Source organism: Notothenia rossii, assembly GCF_949606895.1.
Source record: "Notothenia rossii genome assembly, chromosome: 10".
NCBI lineage: Eukaryota > Metazoa > Chordata > Actinopteri > Perciformes > Nototheniidae > Notothenia > Notothenia rossii.
The window spans coordinates 21,271,848-21,290,984 of record NC_136908.1 but is presented as its reverse complement, the minus strand read 5'-3'; the positions used below and the strand labels follow the sequence as shown (position 1 = coordinate 21,290,984).

General features: G+C 39.8%; 1 protein-coding gene across 2 annotated transcripts; it reads right to left on the bottom strand.

Annotated features, from left to right (window-relative positions):
- Nucleotides 1-704: 704 nt before the first annotated feature.
- Nucleotides 705-15,863, bottom strand: thrap3b (thyroid hormone receptor associated protein 3b). 2 transcript variants are annotated; one of them, XM_079653060.1, is made up of 11 exons: nt 15,473-15,863; nt 12,367-12,521; nt 8,310-9,137; nt 7,123-7,740; nt 6,638-6,801; nt 6,382-6,493; nt 5,704-5,779; nt 4,916-5,091; nt 3,880-4,141; nt 3,281-3,430; nt 705-2,169 (listed from the first exon to the last, which is right to left on the bottom strand). In XM_079653060.1, the coding sequence occupies exons 2-11, from the start codon at nt 12,486-12,488 to the stop codon at nt 1,930-1,932; spliced, it is 2,748 nt and encodes a 915-aa protein (XP_079509186.1). In that variant the 5' UTR covers nt 12,489-12,521; nt 15,473-15,863; the 3' UTR covers nt 705-1,929. The 2 variants fall into 2 exon arrangements, with proteins under 2 accessions (XP_079509186.1, XP_079509185.1); XM_079653059.1 differs by lacking the exons at nt 12,367-12,521; nt 15,473-15,863 and adding an exon at nt 10,422-10,550.
- Between the last annotated feature and the right edge of the window lie 3,274 nt (nt 15,864-19,137).

Genomic DNA, 19,137 nt, shown 5'->3' with positions numbered 1-19,137 from the left:
CCTTTGCTTTTGCAGTAGGAAACTGTCTGTGGTGGCATTCCTGGAAACAATCACGATGAAGACATTGGATTTTTAGAATATGAGTAAAAAAACACACAAATGTAATTAGTGCTAAAGCAATGAGTGGATAGTACATTTAAGCAGGGGTGTGGAGCTTTTGTCTCCCCCCTCTGGCAGTGAATGTTAGAAGAAAAGATTCAGGATTGGATTATCTGGATAAAAAGTTATGTTTGCGTTCAGAAAAAGGGTTAACATTAGAGTGTTCAGCATCATTATCTTTTAAACTATTTTGTGTTTTTACACAAAGATTAAAATAAAAAAAGGTCAGATGTATCTTTAATGACAGTAAAGGCTGTGGCGCAGTGGACTAGTGCGTTGGTGTTCGGATCAGGGGAGCACAGGTTCAAACCCCACTGCAGTCAACATGTCGTTGTGTCCCAGGCTGGTCCCAGGGCAAGACACTTCACCCCAACTTGCTCCTGTGGGGATTGTGCACAGAACTGAATGTATGCAAGTCGCTTTGGATAAAAACGGCTAACATGTAATGAATAGTTCTAGCCCTGAGATGCTTTATGGTTAAATGTGTTAGTATTTCAGGCGTACTGCTAAAGAGAGTGTGGTACCCCAAACCAACACCAGAGAGGGCTGTCACACTCATTTCTCTCTCCATTTGGTAGTTCTCAACAAGTATCACACTCACAGCGTTGCCCTGAATCAAAGAAAGATTTATTGAAAATTAAAAGACAAAGTACTCCAAAGCTCTTGAGAACAGTACAAAAGTTTTCGGCTTCAGATTGAACAAAAACAAAGTCCTACAGTTGTGTTTGGTACATGCAGCATGTACAGTGAGAAGCAGCACAGTGAGATTCACAGGACGACTTCTGCTAGTTCGCGGCAACTCTTCTTAAAAATATACACTTCCATCAACACAATCCTTTTGGGGTTTCTCTTTCCTTTATCAGCTCAAACTGCTCTTTTTCGTTTTGTGGGAGGATTTAAGGTTGTGTTTGTTTCGTTTTTTTAAAAGAACCATTTCCTGTTTATATTTTTACTTCCCTTAGATGTTGGGGTTACAATAATGTAGGTCTAATAATAGAATCATTCTATACAGCATTTTGTAAAGCTATGACATTTTTAATTATTCATCTAAACAAAAAGGTAGCCACTTACTAAATTAACTTGACAGTCTGAAACCTTTATATTTATCTGTCTAAAGCAAAATCAGAAGATGTTAGTGCCAAATTCTTTACAATTTGTTTTGTTTTTTAAACTTAAAACACTCCGAATGAATGAGAATATACTGAACCACACACACATACCAATGTCTTCACTTCCTAATGAGAAATACAGCTAAAGTGGCACTATATGAAAACGCTTGGAGAGTATAAGTGACAAACATCAACCGTTCATTAAAGATATTTGACCTTTCCTGTCTGAAACGTGACGGCGGTGAGCCCTGAGCCCACTTCTGATTGGTCCCGAGGAGCGCGGTATGAATCATGCAGTAACATCGAAGATTTATCACAGCCCCAACAACATAAACATGGAAATCATCTATAACCTTCCTACACTGATGGAGAGCTACCTCTTATAGCTGGATTAAACAAGTAATAATATTTATTTTCTAAGGCACACATTTTTTACTTTGTCATGTCTTCAGAGAATATTTTTTTGCCTCAGTATTTTCTCCCTTAAAAAGATACAATGAAACCAGCTGCAGAACAAAAACTCACTTGACATTTAAAAACAAAACACTCTGAAATGAAGGTGCTCTTCATTCCAAAGATTCTTCACTTTAACTGTGAGAAGGCTCAACTTACTGAACACATTTATAACCATTAAATGTGATGATGTGGGGGGGGATATCCCCTTCACCATCACTGTAACCATCCCCACACCTGTATGTATCTGGTGATGGGTCGAGTGGTTCTACTGCTTCGGGGCGGGTGCTTCTCCGGCGTTCTTGGTTTCTTTACGGATGACCGGCAGGCTTTCCATGCCCTCGTCAGCTAGCTCCGCCCCCTCCCCCCCGCCCTGGAACATGTCGTGTGTCCACTTCGGGCTGCTGCCCCCCTTACGGTAGACGAAGCGTCCCCGGCGTGTGGGGAAGGCCCCCCGTCCCCTCCCACGGGAATCCACCCAGGTCTTCTCGCCATCACGGTCGTCGTGCTGGAAGGAGAAACAGGTGGGGTTAAAGGTCAACCAGAAGTCCTTCACACAGCAGGGTTACTAAAGAGCAACTGTTCCTCCATGTTTTACAGTTAGGCTCAGACTGTTTTGAAAGTATCTGATCATTATGGAAATGATCCTTTAGTGATTTCAACTGTTTTTCCTTTCTCTTTGTTAATGTCTCTCAAAGTCTCGCTCAGGGTTCTGAAATCTCGCGAGAGGTGACTTGTGGCCAGAAGACAAGGCTGTAAACGTGATTGAGAGCTAGAGAGGATAGTGTTAGTATCACAAACATTTGTATTAGCATGGCTGAATATTTAGCCAACTGCATGAATGTAAATCTCCCCCTGTCTATACATCTCTAAATAGAAGGTTTGCTTGCAGTGCTTTCCTTCAATACTGTACAATTGTTGTCCACATTTGTCACTTAGAGGGTAGCAGGTTTGTTCTGCTGTGAAGCAAACCATTCTTCTTCAAGGTTTTCTTTATCACTGTTTCATCAGATACTTTCCAATAAAATGTTGAAATAATCCATATTTTGCCAGACAGCGTCTAATCAATCATGGTTAGATGTTTACAATGACAACAAATCAAAGTCAAATGTAAAAATGTCCTGAATTTTTAAGTATGCCATTATACATAATAACAAAACATTCCATCCTTTTGTAAAAATAAAGTGTTCTACCACGAGTATGAAAGCATTTGCATGATGTAAACCTCACCACCTGTATGCCTGGGCTGTGACCACAGAGACTTTTCCCTACTAGTCTGCTTAGTTAGAATAAACCGTGGGCCGAGTCAAATCAAAACGTAATTATTTGTGGGGTAAAAAATCCTTGGTTTCTATGTGTCATAATAAAGCCCTCCAAAATGAGGATGGGCTTGTTTCACAGGAACATGTTGACTTTGATGTTAGTAGTTACTAACAACACTAAAAAGGGCTCTGTGCCGGCATGCACAAACAACAGAGGGTAAACATGCAGCAGGGACATGTCTTAAGCCAAGGTATTATTTAATTGTATCATAATTAAATTCTACTGTGATGCCTTCAGTGTTAAAAGCCCTACGTTTTTTAAGGTGCATCACTAAATCATCAGCACGAGAGGCTCACCAGGTAATACTTCCTGCTCTTGGGAGTGTATTCAGGGTCCCACTCCTCCTCTGGAGGGCGCACTGCAGGGTTCAGAGGGGCAGGGTTTCCATTGCTGTTGTTGCCTGGATAATTTCCCCTGTTCCACCCTCTCCCTCTCACTCTGGGGAACTGAAATCAAAACAACGAGTTGGATTTAACTCGCAGTCAAGGGACAAAGACATGTTCTACAACAAGATGGAAGAATATTTATTGTTATGTTTAATATTAGTCAAATAATGGACCCAGGCGCGATGAGATACTAATGGGTATCAGGCATTTGTTTAGTGATGGGGTGAGGTTCCACATATTTACGCTACATTACCTTCATAAAAACCAGGCAGTGCATGGAATATGTATGATAGTGACATCATTATCATCATCATCATCATCATCATCATCATCATCATCATCATCCACATTATGTTCCTTAGCAATAGGAGGAAGGAGCAGAGCAGAGAAGTGAACGTCTACTGTGATGCCGTTAGGATAAACAATTGCAAGAAGATGAGATGTCAGTTTCCCTCAGTGGAAAAGACTCAACAGCAGAAGAGAGAAACAAAGCTCAGAAAGCAACTTACGAATCCTCGGCCTCTGCCCCGCTCTGCGTTGTGGCCCTCAAAGTGGCCCCCCCGGTCGTGGCCCCCCCGGTCGTGGCCCCCCCGGTCTCCGCCCCCGCCGTAGTCTCGTGGAGGATACCGGTTGTGAGCGTAGCCCTCCTCTGAGTGCTCCATCCCCTCCCCTCCCATGAACTCTTTTCCCCTCAAAGCTGGAGGATAAGGAGAGGCAGAGGAGGAGGAGGAAGAGGAGGATGGAGAGCGGTCCCGCTTCTTCTTACCCTTCCTGTCAAGAAAAGATGGATGCGAGTGTCAGAGAATTTACAGACATAAAATGTATCAAAATGGTTTGAAAGTTTAAAAAGCAGATTGGTTTGCAGAGTGGTTACTAAGGTTACAGTTAGAGATGACTGGCCAATCAATCTCAGATTTAGCATTTTCTGAAAAGTAACAAGTGACACATCTTAAATTATAACTTTATAACAAAGTTCACACAGGCAGATCATGACATGTTTTCTTCATGTCATGGTGTCGTTAATCTGTGTGCTTGAACAGATTAGTTCCAGCACTTTAATGGTACAGAAAGAAACCTGTTTGTTGTAGCTTTATTCTCTATCCGGGTGACAGCTAATGCTAATTCAACATTTCCTTCTGCAACTTCACATTAAGCTTCTACATTCTTCATACTGGAAAACTTCGACAACCTTTAGTCAATACTTTTCACCTACAATTCTGTAATCACTGTACAGCTCTGTTTTAAATAGCTATATTTTGTATGTTCCATTTTTTTATTAATGATTAATAACTTGATTTTTAAAGTGTTTATTTGTCAACTTTCTCCCAATTTGTTTGTTCAGCCTTTCTTGCCTTTTTGGCCACAAACCAATCTGGTATCATGAATGTGTAGGAAAAAATAGAAAGTGGTTATTGTTAACTTGACTCTGCTATACACTCTACATCTTTCAACATGGAAACATATTATTAGTAACAATGGTAACTACTCCTCCAAACGTTGTGTTCCCTGTGTGTTGGAACATTTGAGAGCACTGAGTGCACGTACTTGGATTTCTTGTGGTGTTTCCCAGATTTCTCAGAGGACCTCTCTCTGCTCGGCCCCCGGGAGCCTCCTGAGCTCCGGCCTCCTTCACGCTTGTAATCCTTTCCCGCAGACCTCTTACGTCTTTCAATATCCAGACGGAGGTCCATCACGTCGCCTTTGAACTTTTTACTTGGATCCTGCAGAAAGGTGGGTTTATTAGCCACTGAACCAGCTGTTTGCATAACTAATGGACATATTCAAAATGCTTTCAAATGATTTGGTAAAGGAAACATACAAATAAACAGCTTGAAATCAAACACCAGTGCATTAAAAATAAAGATGCTAAACATATATGAATGTGTTCGCTCAAGTGGTTAAGACAAAATACTGACAATACAAAAAATATGTTCAAAGAATGTCTTTTCACAACGGAATACAACATATTTGTGGAAACCAGCAACATGCATGTAGCATATCAAAATTAATTAACAGATTTTTTGTAGCTTGATTTTTTTCTTTTCAAGAAAAATACTTACAAGGTAAAGGCACTGATAAGCGTCCCTTGAGAGGCTTGGACTCAGGATCTTAATTCGCTTCCTTTTAGCCTTTGCTTGGGTTCGTACATACCCAGTCAATAACCATATCTCATAGGCTGGGGGGCTTGCTTGGCACTTACAAAACACAATTGGGCTCTTTTGATTTAGATATATGCATCCTTTGAAAGAAAAGCACAAAGCTGAACACTGCTGCTTAGGATCGTCTCAAATTTGCTTGTTCCAAATACTTCAAATTTCAAAATGGCGGGTCACCTTGTAGCTCGTCTCCTCCATCTCCTCAAACAGGTGAGTGTGCCTCTTAAAGGCACTGGGGGAAACATCGATTCTCCTGAGAGAGGAGGAAAGAGCCCGAAGGTGAATATATAAAACACAACAGGTGTACAGTTCATGTTCAGTCTGTCAACTCAAAAACACACAACTTGTTATTACTTTTGAATTAGGGACCAAAAGAAAAATGTATACTGACCGAAAAAGGCTGAATTAATGCACTTACCCATGTTATATTAATTATTTTTGTACAATTCTCATTTAATGTATACACTGAAAATGAGAGAAACAAATAAATAAGTAAATATTTATATTGAATATACCAAAAATATCAAATTTTAAAACATTTTTTCAATTAACTTCTTGAAATTCTATACATATATATGTAAATATTTTTATTTCCATCTGTTCCAAATGTATTAATTTTTTAGGAGTAAAAATAACGTTTACATTAAATGTCCATCGGATCCATACAACTTAGAGTTAATAGTTTCTAAATAATATGAGAGCTGATTTAAGATAATCATAATAATATATCTCTCTAGTGGCAAACAATTGGATTTGTGATTGTTATGTATGCATTCCTGAAAACACTGTAGGTCATTGATGGAGCTAAAAGAAGGGTACATTACTTCAGGTCAGATTGTGAGACGTTGTGTATACCTGTGGATTTCTGGGCTCTTCCTTGGCTTCATCATTTCTACCTCTGCAGCTTTTCTTTGGTACATGGCAAAGCGCTCACTTAAAGACATGTCTGAGGATTGGAAGTGTTGAGCTGCAAATAAAGAACAACAAACTATTATTCCAGATACAGTAGTATAGTATGGTAACTGACATATAATGAGATGTACCCTGGATCTCACACCTGTCGTCCTGAGTCTGTGGAGGCGGGACAAAGCCAGCACAGGTCATACTTTACCTTTGATGTAATGCACGATTGAGACTATGTGCTGAGCGAACAGCTCAGAGGGGCTCCGGCGGAGCTGCGCTGACTGAACGTGCTGGAAAATGGAACGAAACTCTGCGTCTTTTTTAGTGGGGTTCAGCTCTCTGGGCATGACACGATCTTTAGACATGGAAGAGCTGAGAGAAGAGAAGCAGTGAGCCACATTGTACATTGACAAAGAACAAATAGCTACCATATGGCTCAAATAAAGAATCATAAATATTGGGGAACGTTTTTACAATTTTCAATGTGCTAAAGTTTGGATTTGTTTTATAGGATCATAGTACATACATCATGATTGGGAAATGGGATTTAAGCCAGAGAGCATGTGACTGTTAGAGGAGCACCACACATGTTGGATTTACATTCTGCTTTAATGGAAGTGTCTCGTGTTATATTAAGAGAGAAAACAAGGATCCTTGGTTCTTAACAAGTCCATGTTGGACATTCGGACATACCTGGGCATTTCATCAATGGAACCAATTTTGTGTTCAAAGTCGTCCCTTGACGCAGACATGCGACGCCCAGGCGAGTCCTCGCGAAGAGGGAAAGCTCCGGGGAACAGCGGGCGCTCCTTCTCTCTGGACGCTGCGGGAGGGGACGGACTCCTCCTGGACCTCTCCTTCTCTTTCTTCTCCTTCTTCTTGGCCTTCTCTTCTTTCTTGGAGCTGTGTTTGCGGCTCCTGTACATCTCCTCCTCCATGTGATCCGCGGGCTCTGCCTCTTCAGCATCTCTGCGGCTCTTCTCTTTAGCTGGTGGGTAGGACGTTGAGTAGCTTGGCTCGTCCCCCCATTTGCCAAAAATGTCCCGAGCTGTGAGGGTGGGTTTGGCGTCCCCGTCATCCTCAATGTCCCTCTCTTTCAGGCCGTGGGACTTGAGGAACTCCTCTTCTCCGGCGTCAAAGAAGGGCAGGGTCTTGTCTTCCTTTGAGTCGCTGAAAGAACCGGACGAGATGTTGAAGAGATCTCCGGACTTGCTTCCTTTCTCTAGTTCTCTGTCTGTGTTGCTCTGCTCTTTATCACGACCGTTCTCCTTCTCTGCAGCCTGCTTTTTGTTTTTATTCTCAGCCAAGAACCTGAAACAGAGAACCGATCTTTAGTACGGGCACCCCCAGGTACATGGCTAAAATGCGTTACACAATTTAAAAAGGGAAATACACATTGCACATAAACTGTGATATTGTTTATTATGTTATTTATTGGATTGTTAACTCCTCGTTGGGAAACATTTGGGACAATATTCTCAGTATTAAAGTACCGTCTCATCCGTTTGCTTCCCAGGGCTGTAGCGAAGATTCTTTTTTCAATCTACTAGTTGCTTGTCTAATGTTCTGCCTTGATCAATATGACATTTAAAAAAGCCCATCCCTTAAGGAAACAGTAAAAGACCAGGACTCACATTGGAATAGTCAAACTCACGTCACCACCACTGCCTAAGTAAGTGGGATTTCATACGACTTCCTCTCAATGCACAGAAAAGTAAATATCTTGAGTCTTATGTTTTCCATTTTAACATGTATTCCTCCAGGGTTCTTTGATAAAGGCTACACATGTTTGAAAGAAACATAACGTTCATCATTTGTTAGAATAATGAAAAAAAGGAAATGTTATTACATTCAAAGGAGGAAAATAGTAACAGACGTACTTTTTGAAGGCAGCAGAGATCACCGTCTTATCTTCAGATTTGGTTTCTTCCTTTGAGAAGAACCCAAAGCCGCTGAAGGAGGCCGTTTGTCCGGACTTTGTGGGGCTCTTTGCTGGAGGGGTCACGCTACCAACGGTTTTCCACATAGGCCCTTTTCCCTCGGAGCTGCTGGGGGCGTCTTCATTTTTAGTCTCTGGGCTCCTTCGTTTAGGGCTGGTGTCATCGTCGATCCATTTCCCTCCGGACACCTTCTCGATGGTGCTGCCGTCTGCTGCCTGGCTGGATTTCTCTGGATGACTTTCTGACTTGTCCTTGGTTTCCTTGGAGCCGTGCTTGCTCTTGCTGCTGCGATGATGTTGCGACGAGGACCGTGAGTGCGAGGAGTAGCTGGAGTGCCTGGAGCGCCGGGATCCCTTGGAAGACGAGCGGTCAGAGTAGTGGGAGCGGCTCCGGCTACCCGAGCGCTTTTTGGGTGTGCGGGAGCGTGAGCGCCCCCTCCTCGGACTGTGGGAGTGGTGGTCCTGGTCATGGTGGCGATCATGCCAGCCTCCGCCTCCACCGCCACGCCCACCATCACCGCCTCCACCACCCTGCCAGTTGGCCTTGTATCCGTAGCCGCTGCCGCCGCCGCCTCCTCCTCCTCCTCCTCCTCCTCCCCTGTTCTGGTAATGGCCGCGCTGGTAATAGCCTCGGTTTCTGCCACGGTAGTGGAAGGGCCTCCGGTAGCCTCGGTTGTAGCCTCTGAAGCCCCCTCTGTTGTTCTGATAGTCCCTGCTGGGATAGTTTCTGGACGGAGAGTGAGAGCGAGAGCGGGACCGAGACCTGGAACTGGAAGATAGAAGGGGGAGAAGAAGAAAACGATATGTAATTGAGGGTAAAGTGTGTGTTGTAGTCCAACACAATGTTTCATCTTGCAAGTCAGCAGCCTACAAGTAAAGAAAATGATCAGCAACATGACAATTGTTTTAAAAGATCATATTTTTGAAGCATGACTGTCCTGTGTCTTAATATGTCTTGCAATTGTGAGTCACATAGTATTAGAGTTCAGGACTTGATTTGATGTACGTTATGTGTAAATATGGAGTTATATTCCATCCCTGTCTTTCCTGTAATGAACGCTACATCAGTGACATCAGTCATCTGTAATCGTATAATGAATAACTCCTTGATTTGTAGAAAATAATGGTTAGTTGCAGCCTTATTATATTTTATCACGAACAAGAGAATGGCTGAAACATAAGACTGATAATTCAGTTACCAAGCCGATATGACCAGAGTTACAAGTGACAATTTCCCAAAATCTATCTGTAGGAAGCTTTGAAATTGAACAAATATCAGACAAACTTTTCCTAACTGTCCTTTTATGGTTAGCCTTGAGAAGAGACTGAGATCTACTGCTGCCCAGATGTCAACAGGGGGCGATGTATTCTCACGGATAACCGAGTCATAACTCCACTAGGCACAGCGATGTCTCACTCAGAGAGGCATAGATCAACAAGACTTCAATTATATTTATATAAGCCACGCAAAGGTCGACATTTTTCACCATGAACAATTCCTAAAAACCGCACAGTGCAATACTATGGACAAAAAACTCTGAAGATTGAGTTGACTGTGATAGCAAACTTAACACCAGGAAATTGAAAATGAAGTTAAAAATGAATACATTCAAAACATTGAATCTTAGCTTCATTTATGAAAAACTACAAATAAAAGCCTCACAAACAAACATGTATTTTAATCACCAGACAAATGAATCAAAAAAATAGGTCCACTTAAAATCTAAAATTGTTTCACAACAGTCAAACAATTCCAAAAACAATAGAGGGGGCAGTAGACCTGCAACTAGCGTGTTCTGTAGCTTCAAAAAGGTCTTTAGTAAGGAATATATAAGACGTAAATACGAATATTTCTTTACATTGCTTTGCTTACGTGCTGGTACTACTGCCCTTTCTCCAAACACAGTGTGTGTCGCAGTCACCTATTGTAGATATGAACAAGCGCCTCAAACAACCCCAGTTCAAACTATCTGAACTATCCCTTTAAAACGATACCTGTGCTGATGGCCTGCAACAAAACCATTACGTTTACATGCACATGCCAACTACTTACCCGTTGCGCCTTTTCATTGGAGCAGACCACTCCTGGACAACAGACAATGTTTTCCCACAGGCAAGACAGTGTGTGTGGCTTTTATTTATGAGTAGGACAAAGAGTACACGCAGGGCCCAACCTGCTCTAATCCACAGAGGGAGGTGGCAGTGAAGGGGGAGGGACATACAATAGGGCCAAGAGTACTCGCTCTCTACTCTTTTTCCCTTTGGACAATCATTGACATGCAGTGTAGCAATGCTCTTCAATGGAAAACATCCAGTCAACAACTCGCTGTCTGTGAAAGTGCTTTAACCGTCAAGCTCTAAACACAAACATGAAGTGACACGAACAAGCGTGGGAAGCCCTCCCTCACTTAAATAAGGAAACCACATTAAAACGTGCCACAAATATACACCAGATGACTGGAGGCTCCTAACAAGAAAGAACGTAAGCTGATGCAAATAGTTTGAGTCTTCGGCAGCCTGTCACCCACACAGGAAAAATATGTATGCAAATTCAGAGCTAACCTTGAACCCTTGGGGCCTAGTGAAAGGAGGGCAATAAGGGACTTACTAAGTTACACTTGAAATGTACTAGAATCCACCAAAGGCTTCATACAATTGTTAGTATTCCCCATCACCTATATCTCTCCTTGTGTAAAACAGGTGGGATACCATTTTAATTAGACTAATTGCAAGAGAGACAGGAGTGCTGTATCACTAAAGTAAAATGGCTGTCATGATGAAGCAGCTGGTGAGTAAACACACAACTGAAACATGAGCTATGCATTTCGTAGTTGTTTTGTGCTCCCCTACAAACAGAGCCAAACAGATATAAGAACACCAGTGGTTGTGTGTGTGTTTCCTAGGGCAGTCCCGAATACCATTTTTCGGGCTCCGGATATTCGGTAGTAATCAGCAGCGAATATTCGGCCCGCGCGGGGGATTACTGCTAATATTAATCAGCAGCGAACCACTTCAACACGTGTATTCACAGCATTTATTTTGTTATTCTACAGTATTGTTGTTTTATAGTTATTAACGCAACTTGTGTTCTTTGAAATTGAAAAGGATATCGCATTGTGTTTATTACTTTCATTGCAGTTGTATATGTCTTAAGTGTAATTTGGCTTGGCTTCCTATTTATGGAAATGCTTTTATTTTGAAGGAGAGTTAGCGCAGTTGACAGGAAGTTGTTTGCTATGGAAACAACGTGAGGGAGATTAACGGAGAAAAGTCATATCTACATATAAAGACGGAGAAAGTAAACAATAAGGTTTATGGTTAAGTGTTAGCACCCTCCGAAGAGGCACAAGCTCTTATGTTGATATTGGAGATTTCAACAAATTCAATTTGAAAAAAAAAGAATGGGAAAAAAACGAAAAAACAAACAAAACGAATATCGAAATTGAAACCTGAATAGTATTCCAACGAACAAATATTCGGGTACAGCCCTCGTGTTTCCTGACAGCACTGACTTGTATCACAGAGTAAAAAACAACTGAATATAAGAAAATCCATGAAGGAAACTATAAATGTGTCGCCGTTTAGGGAGATATTAAATAGCAATAAAAGCAGCAAGTGAAAGTCTATGAGTACTAACACCTTAGTCATTGAGGGTTGTATAGCTGTAGAAGACTATCATTCAAGCACTTTTAAGATATCTAACCCCACAATTTCCAGACTCTTCCAGACATTAATATCCAATCTAATATATGTTCCTTTCACTTAATTCCTTTAAACCCACAGAAAACAACATATTTAGTAAGCATTTCAGTGATTTTTACACACTGAGATCTAGAGTAAATCCCTTTTAAATAATTGTCTAAGAACTGCACAAAACATGCTTTATGATTATGTGATATTATGAACTCAAAAAACATGAGGCAAACCTGGATCTATTTATCCCTTGCACAACAAGGAAGTGATGAAGGTTCGAGTCAGACACAGCAAACTTCATTTACCTATAGCGACGTTTTCTGGATCTGGAGCGGGAGCGGCTTCGAGAGTGAGATCTGGAGTAAGATCTGGATCTTGACCTGGATCTGGAGCGGGACCGAGCTGGAGAGTCCGGAGCCTTGGACATGTTTGCACTCAGGACCGCTTAGATATGCCTTTACTAGAAAACAAAGAAGGGAATTTTACTTGTTTGACTCAAAGTGTACAAGAGGAAAAAAACAATCCTCCATATGCATCACGGTTGGACAGCTACGTAATAAAACCTGGAATGATTGTTCTGTATCCAGCACAAAGTGTCCACACTCCTCCACTGAGGTTTCTTTTTTTGTACTATTTCCCAACCGCTTATCATCAATCTGTGAGCCATTTAGATACAATGTTACACTAAGGTTAACAAACAGAACTTCAGTGCAGTGACCTTAAGCCCAAAGCTGACTAATGAACCTACACTGACTGAAAATGAGAACAACATGTGCAACATAGAATCACTTATTTCAACCAAATGCTTCAGAACACATTTGTTTTCTTTATACATTTGCTAGTTTCTGCCAAGTCAAATTAAAGAATGAACTTGAGCAGCATCTGTCTAGCTTTGGGCTTAGAAATGTTATTATAGAATATGTCTACAAAATGAAGATCAGTATGTCTCACAAAGCAGCAGATCTGGAGCAGGGAGAGCAGTGGGTTAAGGAACAGCTTTTGCCCCTACAGTGACTTATTAATCCCGATAAGACAAGATGGTTGTGAAGAAAAAAATTATTGCATTTTTCCGCTGGGGAATGGCTTTCACATTACATGGCCTGTGTCAGGGATTTGTTGTGATTGTCCTGAATGTCTCAATCTCTTCTGCTCGGTCTTTTCAGTACTATGGACAGCAGCACCTACACAAGCATTAAGCTACTTATTTCACATTACAAAGGCCAAAAAGCCAACAGTGTATCCACCCTTTGTGTTTGCATCAGAGGGGGGGTTTGAGTTTGAAACACCAACTTCATTTGAGTCAGAAACGTTTGCTTTTTATTCCAGATTGTTTTTATACCAAACGGTATGTTTGAAGGGACAACAGTTGCTATGTGCCAAACCTTAGATGCAATATACAGAGTTTCCCCTGCTTGTACACATCTAAAACAGGCCTCACGGTTCTTTTGCTGAACCTCAAACTTCAATATAGTTATTAAGTCCTCACTGCATGCCTTCATTCTCCTGTTTGTTGTTATTCTCAACTGAAGATGCCACGGCAAGAACATGTTCCCACCAGTTATGAAACTTGTGATATAGGTGTTACCAATGAGGCTAAACTGGACATTTGTACATGTATAGATATTCATTGATAACACTTCATATCTCCAGAGTGCTTTCAATCTGAAATATAATTGAAATGTAATTATTTCTCTTTTAAACTAGAGACCATCTCATAATGGGATCACACCGGACTTAGAGCTACATCAGGCCAGGGGAGTAAAGTGGGAGGGCCAATGGACACTTCCCCACTTTCTCTGCCACTATTTCTGGTACCCTTATTATTCCAATTGTACGGTCAACATTATGATTGTATGGTACAAATCCTAAGAAAAGCAGGTTTCATATGCAGACCTGTGTAAAGTAAAATAATAGCCTAAAAACAACTAAAGATGTTATAATAAGCATTATTGGTAACAGATAGTTTGTATTCTCAGCATCACGTATGCTTCTGTTCTTCAGTCTTGCCCTGAATGATAATTACAAAGAGGTGCATCAGTGAGTTGACTTTCTCCAAACTATATCAACTGCATGCTACCAAAGCCTCGCTTTCCCCCTTGACATCCAAACAAAAACAGAAGTGAAAGTAAACTTAATTCATTTCAGGCTTTTCCATTTCATCACTGGCAAAGGTATTTCAGCCTTCACAGTTTTACGCCTTCTAGATATCTAATAAAATAAACCATAATTTCCTAATTTCCAGTGACGTTTAGATGATATGCAATGCTGTATTATGAGAGACATATTGGGTGCTCTGATGCAGTTAATAATTGTGGTTGTGGTTTACCCCGCTAAGTAGCCGGACTGGTTGTGACGGTTGCCATTTGAAGACTTGGTGCATAGTCCATTCAAAGACAAACACATTACAACCGGGTAGGCAAACATCTGTCAAACTTGCAAAACCAGAAAGCCCTGAGACACTGACTACCTGTGGTGGAATGTAACTAAGGACCTTTACTCTGATGCATTGAACTTGAGTACAATTTGAAGTCATTTTACTTAAATAATACACTTTCATGCTATTTTGTACTTCTACTCCACTACATTTAGGAAGCCGATAATGTTCTTTTAACTTGGCTGCATTTATTTCACAACATCAAAATGCATAAACCAATAATTAATGATAATATATTATGGATAACAACCAGTCAGCCGTATACAAAAGAAATAGCTCCAGCTTTATTAGTTGCAACTGTATCTAATCCAGTAATATAATACTAAAACAATTATAGTAATAATGCATGGATAATAATAATAATAATAATAACCATAATTATAAATAAAGCATACAATAAGCAAAAGAGCACCAGTTATAAAACATCTATTAGATCAAAAATTCCGTAATGGTATATAATAATGAAAAACAAATAAGCTTCTGTATTCTGAAATACATATATATATATATATATATATATATATATATAGTACTTCAGTAACATCAAGATGCAGATGCGTTATACTTGTAACGTGTAATCATTTAACACTGTAGTAAGTAATGATAATTTTAGATCTGATAACTTCTCCCCCCACTGGGCCTATGTGACACCAACACACACCGCTGGGTTTAATGGCTCATGTGGTCATTTTGGTTATACATTTAGCTGGTTAACTGCATAAATATCTGCCATTTAAGGCTATGTGCATATAATATAATACCTGTGCACCACAGAGAACATGTGACACCACACCAACAACTACACTGATATAACACAAGTAAACAAATTAAGTGAGCTTTACTACAGCATTGTAATCAATACTAGAGTCAGATCAAACTGACTGAAGCTATCGATACTGAGAGCTCCAGCGTTACAATAAGAAAAACAGATAGAGACTTCAACTATCATCTTAGCTACACAATTAAATTGCATTTACCTTTTCCCGGTGCAAACAAGTCTGTACAAAATCGTTTTGATGAATAAATGCTGCAGAAGTTGAGTAACCTTTGAGGCCGAGCTGCTCGACTGGTCCCTCCTTCCTGGTTTTACTGAAGTAATTTAACGGATGTTAGCAGCCTGGCTAGCTTGTTAGCAGTGGTTCCGTAACCAACTGCTAGGCCAACCAAAACAGACGCACTGCGCCTTCAGAAGAGGCCAGGTGCTAGTGCTGCCATGTCAGTCGACATTAGACATGTCTGTGGAGGATTTTAGGTGTTTTTCAATTGTGCTAAATGTATGTTTTTGACAGAATTTAGATTTAACGAAAGCTAACAATAAACAGACACAGTTAGCTCACGATGCTATCCTCACTACTCTCACATCACGCGAGACTTTCTGTCACGTGAAGTGATGTCAGGGAGGACACGGGGTAGATTACCCTAGAATAAAAAACACTTTTTTAATTCTGCTTTTATTGATGTTAAACATCTGATTGACATGTTATCTTGGACTCACATTAGTTGACATTAAATATAGTTTTTTTTTATTAATTCTGGACAGAAGTTATTTCTTTTTTTTAAATCTCTTTTTAATGGTATCCAACATTTTGTATGAATTATGTGGACTGAAAGGAATCCTAAGCATGAATTTAACGATTCAAACACTAAACCAAAAAGCTATCTGACTATGGTCATATACAAGGCCTTAAGAGCTCTACTAAATGTATGTCTCGTGTTTTTTGTAATAACAGTATTCACTATGCAGAAAGGCCCATTTCCGATTTATATTTTACACTTAAACAAAATACAGTAAGCCTACAGTATAATTAAAAAGCAAATAAAAACCCATAGCTCTGCTTTAAGGAAATATAAGATACATTAGAGGTTTCCATCCTCAAACCCACAGCTGTCCTTTAGCTTGGCGTTGATGTCCGTTGGGTCTGTGTTGTTTCTAATGCTGTGCACTATTTTTATCAGACTAAAGCCACATAACGCCTCCTATCACAGACACAGATTCCATCCTAAACCCCACTCAGGGTCCATCCGGCCTCGGCCAAACCCAAATACACTCTAGGGGGAACTGAAGTTGTACACTGTCTCTTCTCACTGACCTGTTTTTGGTTGAAGATGTGTGAGTTCGTTGTAAATAAATAATAGATCTACACAAAGACTTCTTTCATATTGTAAGAATCTGGCCTTCCACTTGAGGAGTTTAATCATGTCTTTCTGTGTTCGGAACAACATGTCAGTGTCTATTCAAAGCTAGTGAATGTATGTCATATTTTCCTTCAAATAGAAGATAAGGCATTTCAAATATGGATACAAACTGAATCACTGGCTTCCTTTCCTGCAAACTGTATCAACCTATCTGCACACCACCTGTTCGGCTCCTGGGAACTTGTTAATCCCACAGATAGTGATGAGGAAATCAATCCTCTGCAACAAGATTGCAGTTTCCAAACCATCTTTATTTCCATAACGTTATACTGACTTTAATATTTTAGTAGTTTTTGACACTACTCACAATTATATTGTTTCCTGTGCATAAACGTTTTGCCTTGAGTAATGAACAATATATTAATGCACAAAAGTTTTTTTTAAAGGACCAATAATACATATGTTTATTGTGCGAGAATAATAAGTTGATGCAGTGCAGTAATGTTTCATAACCACTGTGTTAAAGCCATACTGTGTAACAGTGTCATTCTTTCAGCATTCAATTCAATGATAAACTACAATCTGTTCTCCATGCACATATCTGATATATTCGATGTATCCATATCATATCTTGTTTTTTTTTATATATATAATGCACATTACTCTGCACTTTTGGTGCTCGAAAGCTGTCTCAGAATATGTATTCTGTGCATTGACAATACAAATTTATTAATCTGATGAAGTACTAGTACCTGTCACTCATAACATTATTTTTGCTTTGGTTATGAAATACACACTAAAACTTAAATGCAACCACACACATGAAAGAACCTGTATATATAGTGTATTATTCAATTTTTAGTTGTAACCTTCTGCTTTCTATTCAATGTGTTTATGTGTTCAGTCTTTGATTTTCCTTTTTGTTGTTTCTTGTGCAAATGGAAAATTACGTCATATCAACTTGATGTTGAGTTTCATCCCCAAATAAGTAAAGTCATTGTGTGTATTGCAGGACAAAGTTCATCTTTCAAATAATCCATTTAACAAAAACTGAGACTCTGGTGCATAACAACCCTGAAGGATGTCATCACAGTTCAAGCACTGAGAGAAGTAGCAGCAAAGCCTTAAAGCAACTGTGTCCTCCACTCTGCACGATAATAACATGTCATCTAGTCCACAGCCTGAATAGTAGACCTGGTTTGAATTGTTACAACTCCTCATGGCACGCATGGTCAAGTCACTCCTCGTTGACCTTCGACAAAGATATGCAAACAGTTCCTATTCACTGTCCTATTCCCTTTGCAGCACAGGTGTTTGGCACTTTGCCGTGCCAAAGTTAAAATTATCCCTGACAGATCTCTCCTTTGGCCACAATGTGTGAGCAGACATGGCTCCTTGTCTGTCACTCACTTTACGAGCTGCTAATGGTCTCACTGGAGCTTTGAATTCCAAGGGGCCGAGGACAACTCTGCCCAGTGAGGTCACAGATGAAAGTGAAATAAAAGTCAGTTAGATTAAAGGGATTGTGGCCACACCGTGAATCTTGTGGAGGATTTGTGTCATCATTCAAAATAGAACAAACACGCAGCGAGCAAGAATAACATTATAGCAAAAGAAACCCCAAGAAATATGAAAAATATTATTTTGTATTTAGTGACAAGATCTTCTTAAATATGAAGTTAATGTAGAAAAGTGTTATCAGCTAAATGTAAGTATAATAAATCGTATTATCCATGCAGAATGTCTCCTTTCAAATGATTGTATTATGATACATTATTATATTATGATTCTGCTTTTATCACGTTATGTTAATGTTGACGTTCATTATTTTGTACTTTGTTTTGAAAAATATAATATTTGTCTCATAAATGTAGTAAAAGTATAAAGTGCCATCAAATATAACTACTTACAGTACAGTGCTTCTCTATGTGTACTTAGTTACTATCCACAAAGATTTGCTTCTATGGTTTAATGTTTTATTCATATTTTATCAGTTACTTCCTTTATTTTAATTGTTGCTCATTTTGGTTTGTATTTCTTGTGTACTACCCTCTGTCACTTTATTTAAAGATTGTATATCTGTTACTTCAACAGAACAAAATACATTGAAGCCTAAATCTCAAATTACAAAGACCACTTTCATAGAGAGAGTAGAGCTCAGCAATGCTAAAAACAAAGCCCAAAACAGGTAAAAGGGAGAAAAGGAGAGGCTCACCTTGCAGGGGAAAGTGAAAGTGAGGAGAGAAAAGTGAGACGTCTCCGTGCTTCCTGGTTTGTAGAAACAAGTGAAGAAGAAACCTCTGGGATGGCAGTTAAGAACCCAACTGTCTGACAACAACCACTTGGTGAAATCACATCTCGAATATAAATAGTTGACTGTGTTGTTTGAAGGGATCATCTGTGACTTACAGTGTAGTGTGTATGCTCCCATTAAGAAGCCCAGAGAGAAAATAAAGACGTTTTATTTGATGACTATAGATCAAAGGTTTAACATAATGTAATGCAC

Excerpts from the sequence above, each read along its gene's own strand:
- thrap3b (XM_079653060.1), bottom strand. The coding sequence starts at position 12,488 with ATGTCCAAGGCTCCGGACTCTCCAGCTCGGTCCCGCTCCAGATCCAGG. Across the intron at positions 6,494-6,637 it reads AATCGTGCATTACATCAAAG|CTCAACACTTCCAATCCTCA; the intron begins GTAAAGTATGAC and ends CTTTATTTGCAG. Across the intron at positions 5,092-5,703 it reads TGGAGGAGACGAGCTACAAG|GATCCAAGTAAAAAGTTCAA; the intron begins GTGACCCGCCAT and ends ACCTTTCTGCAG.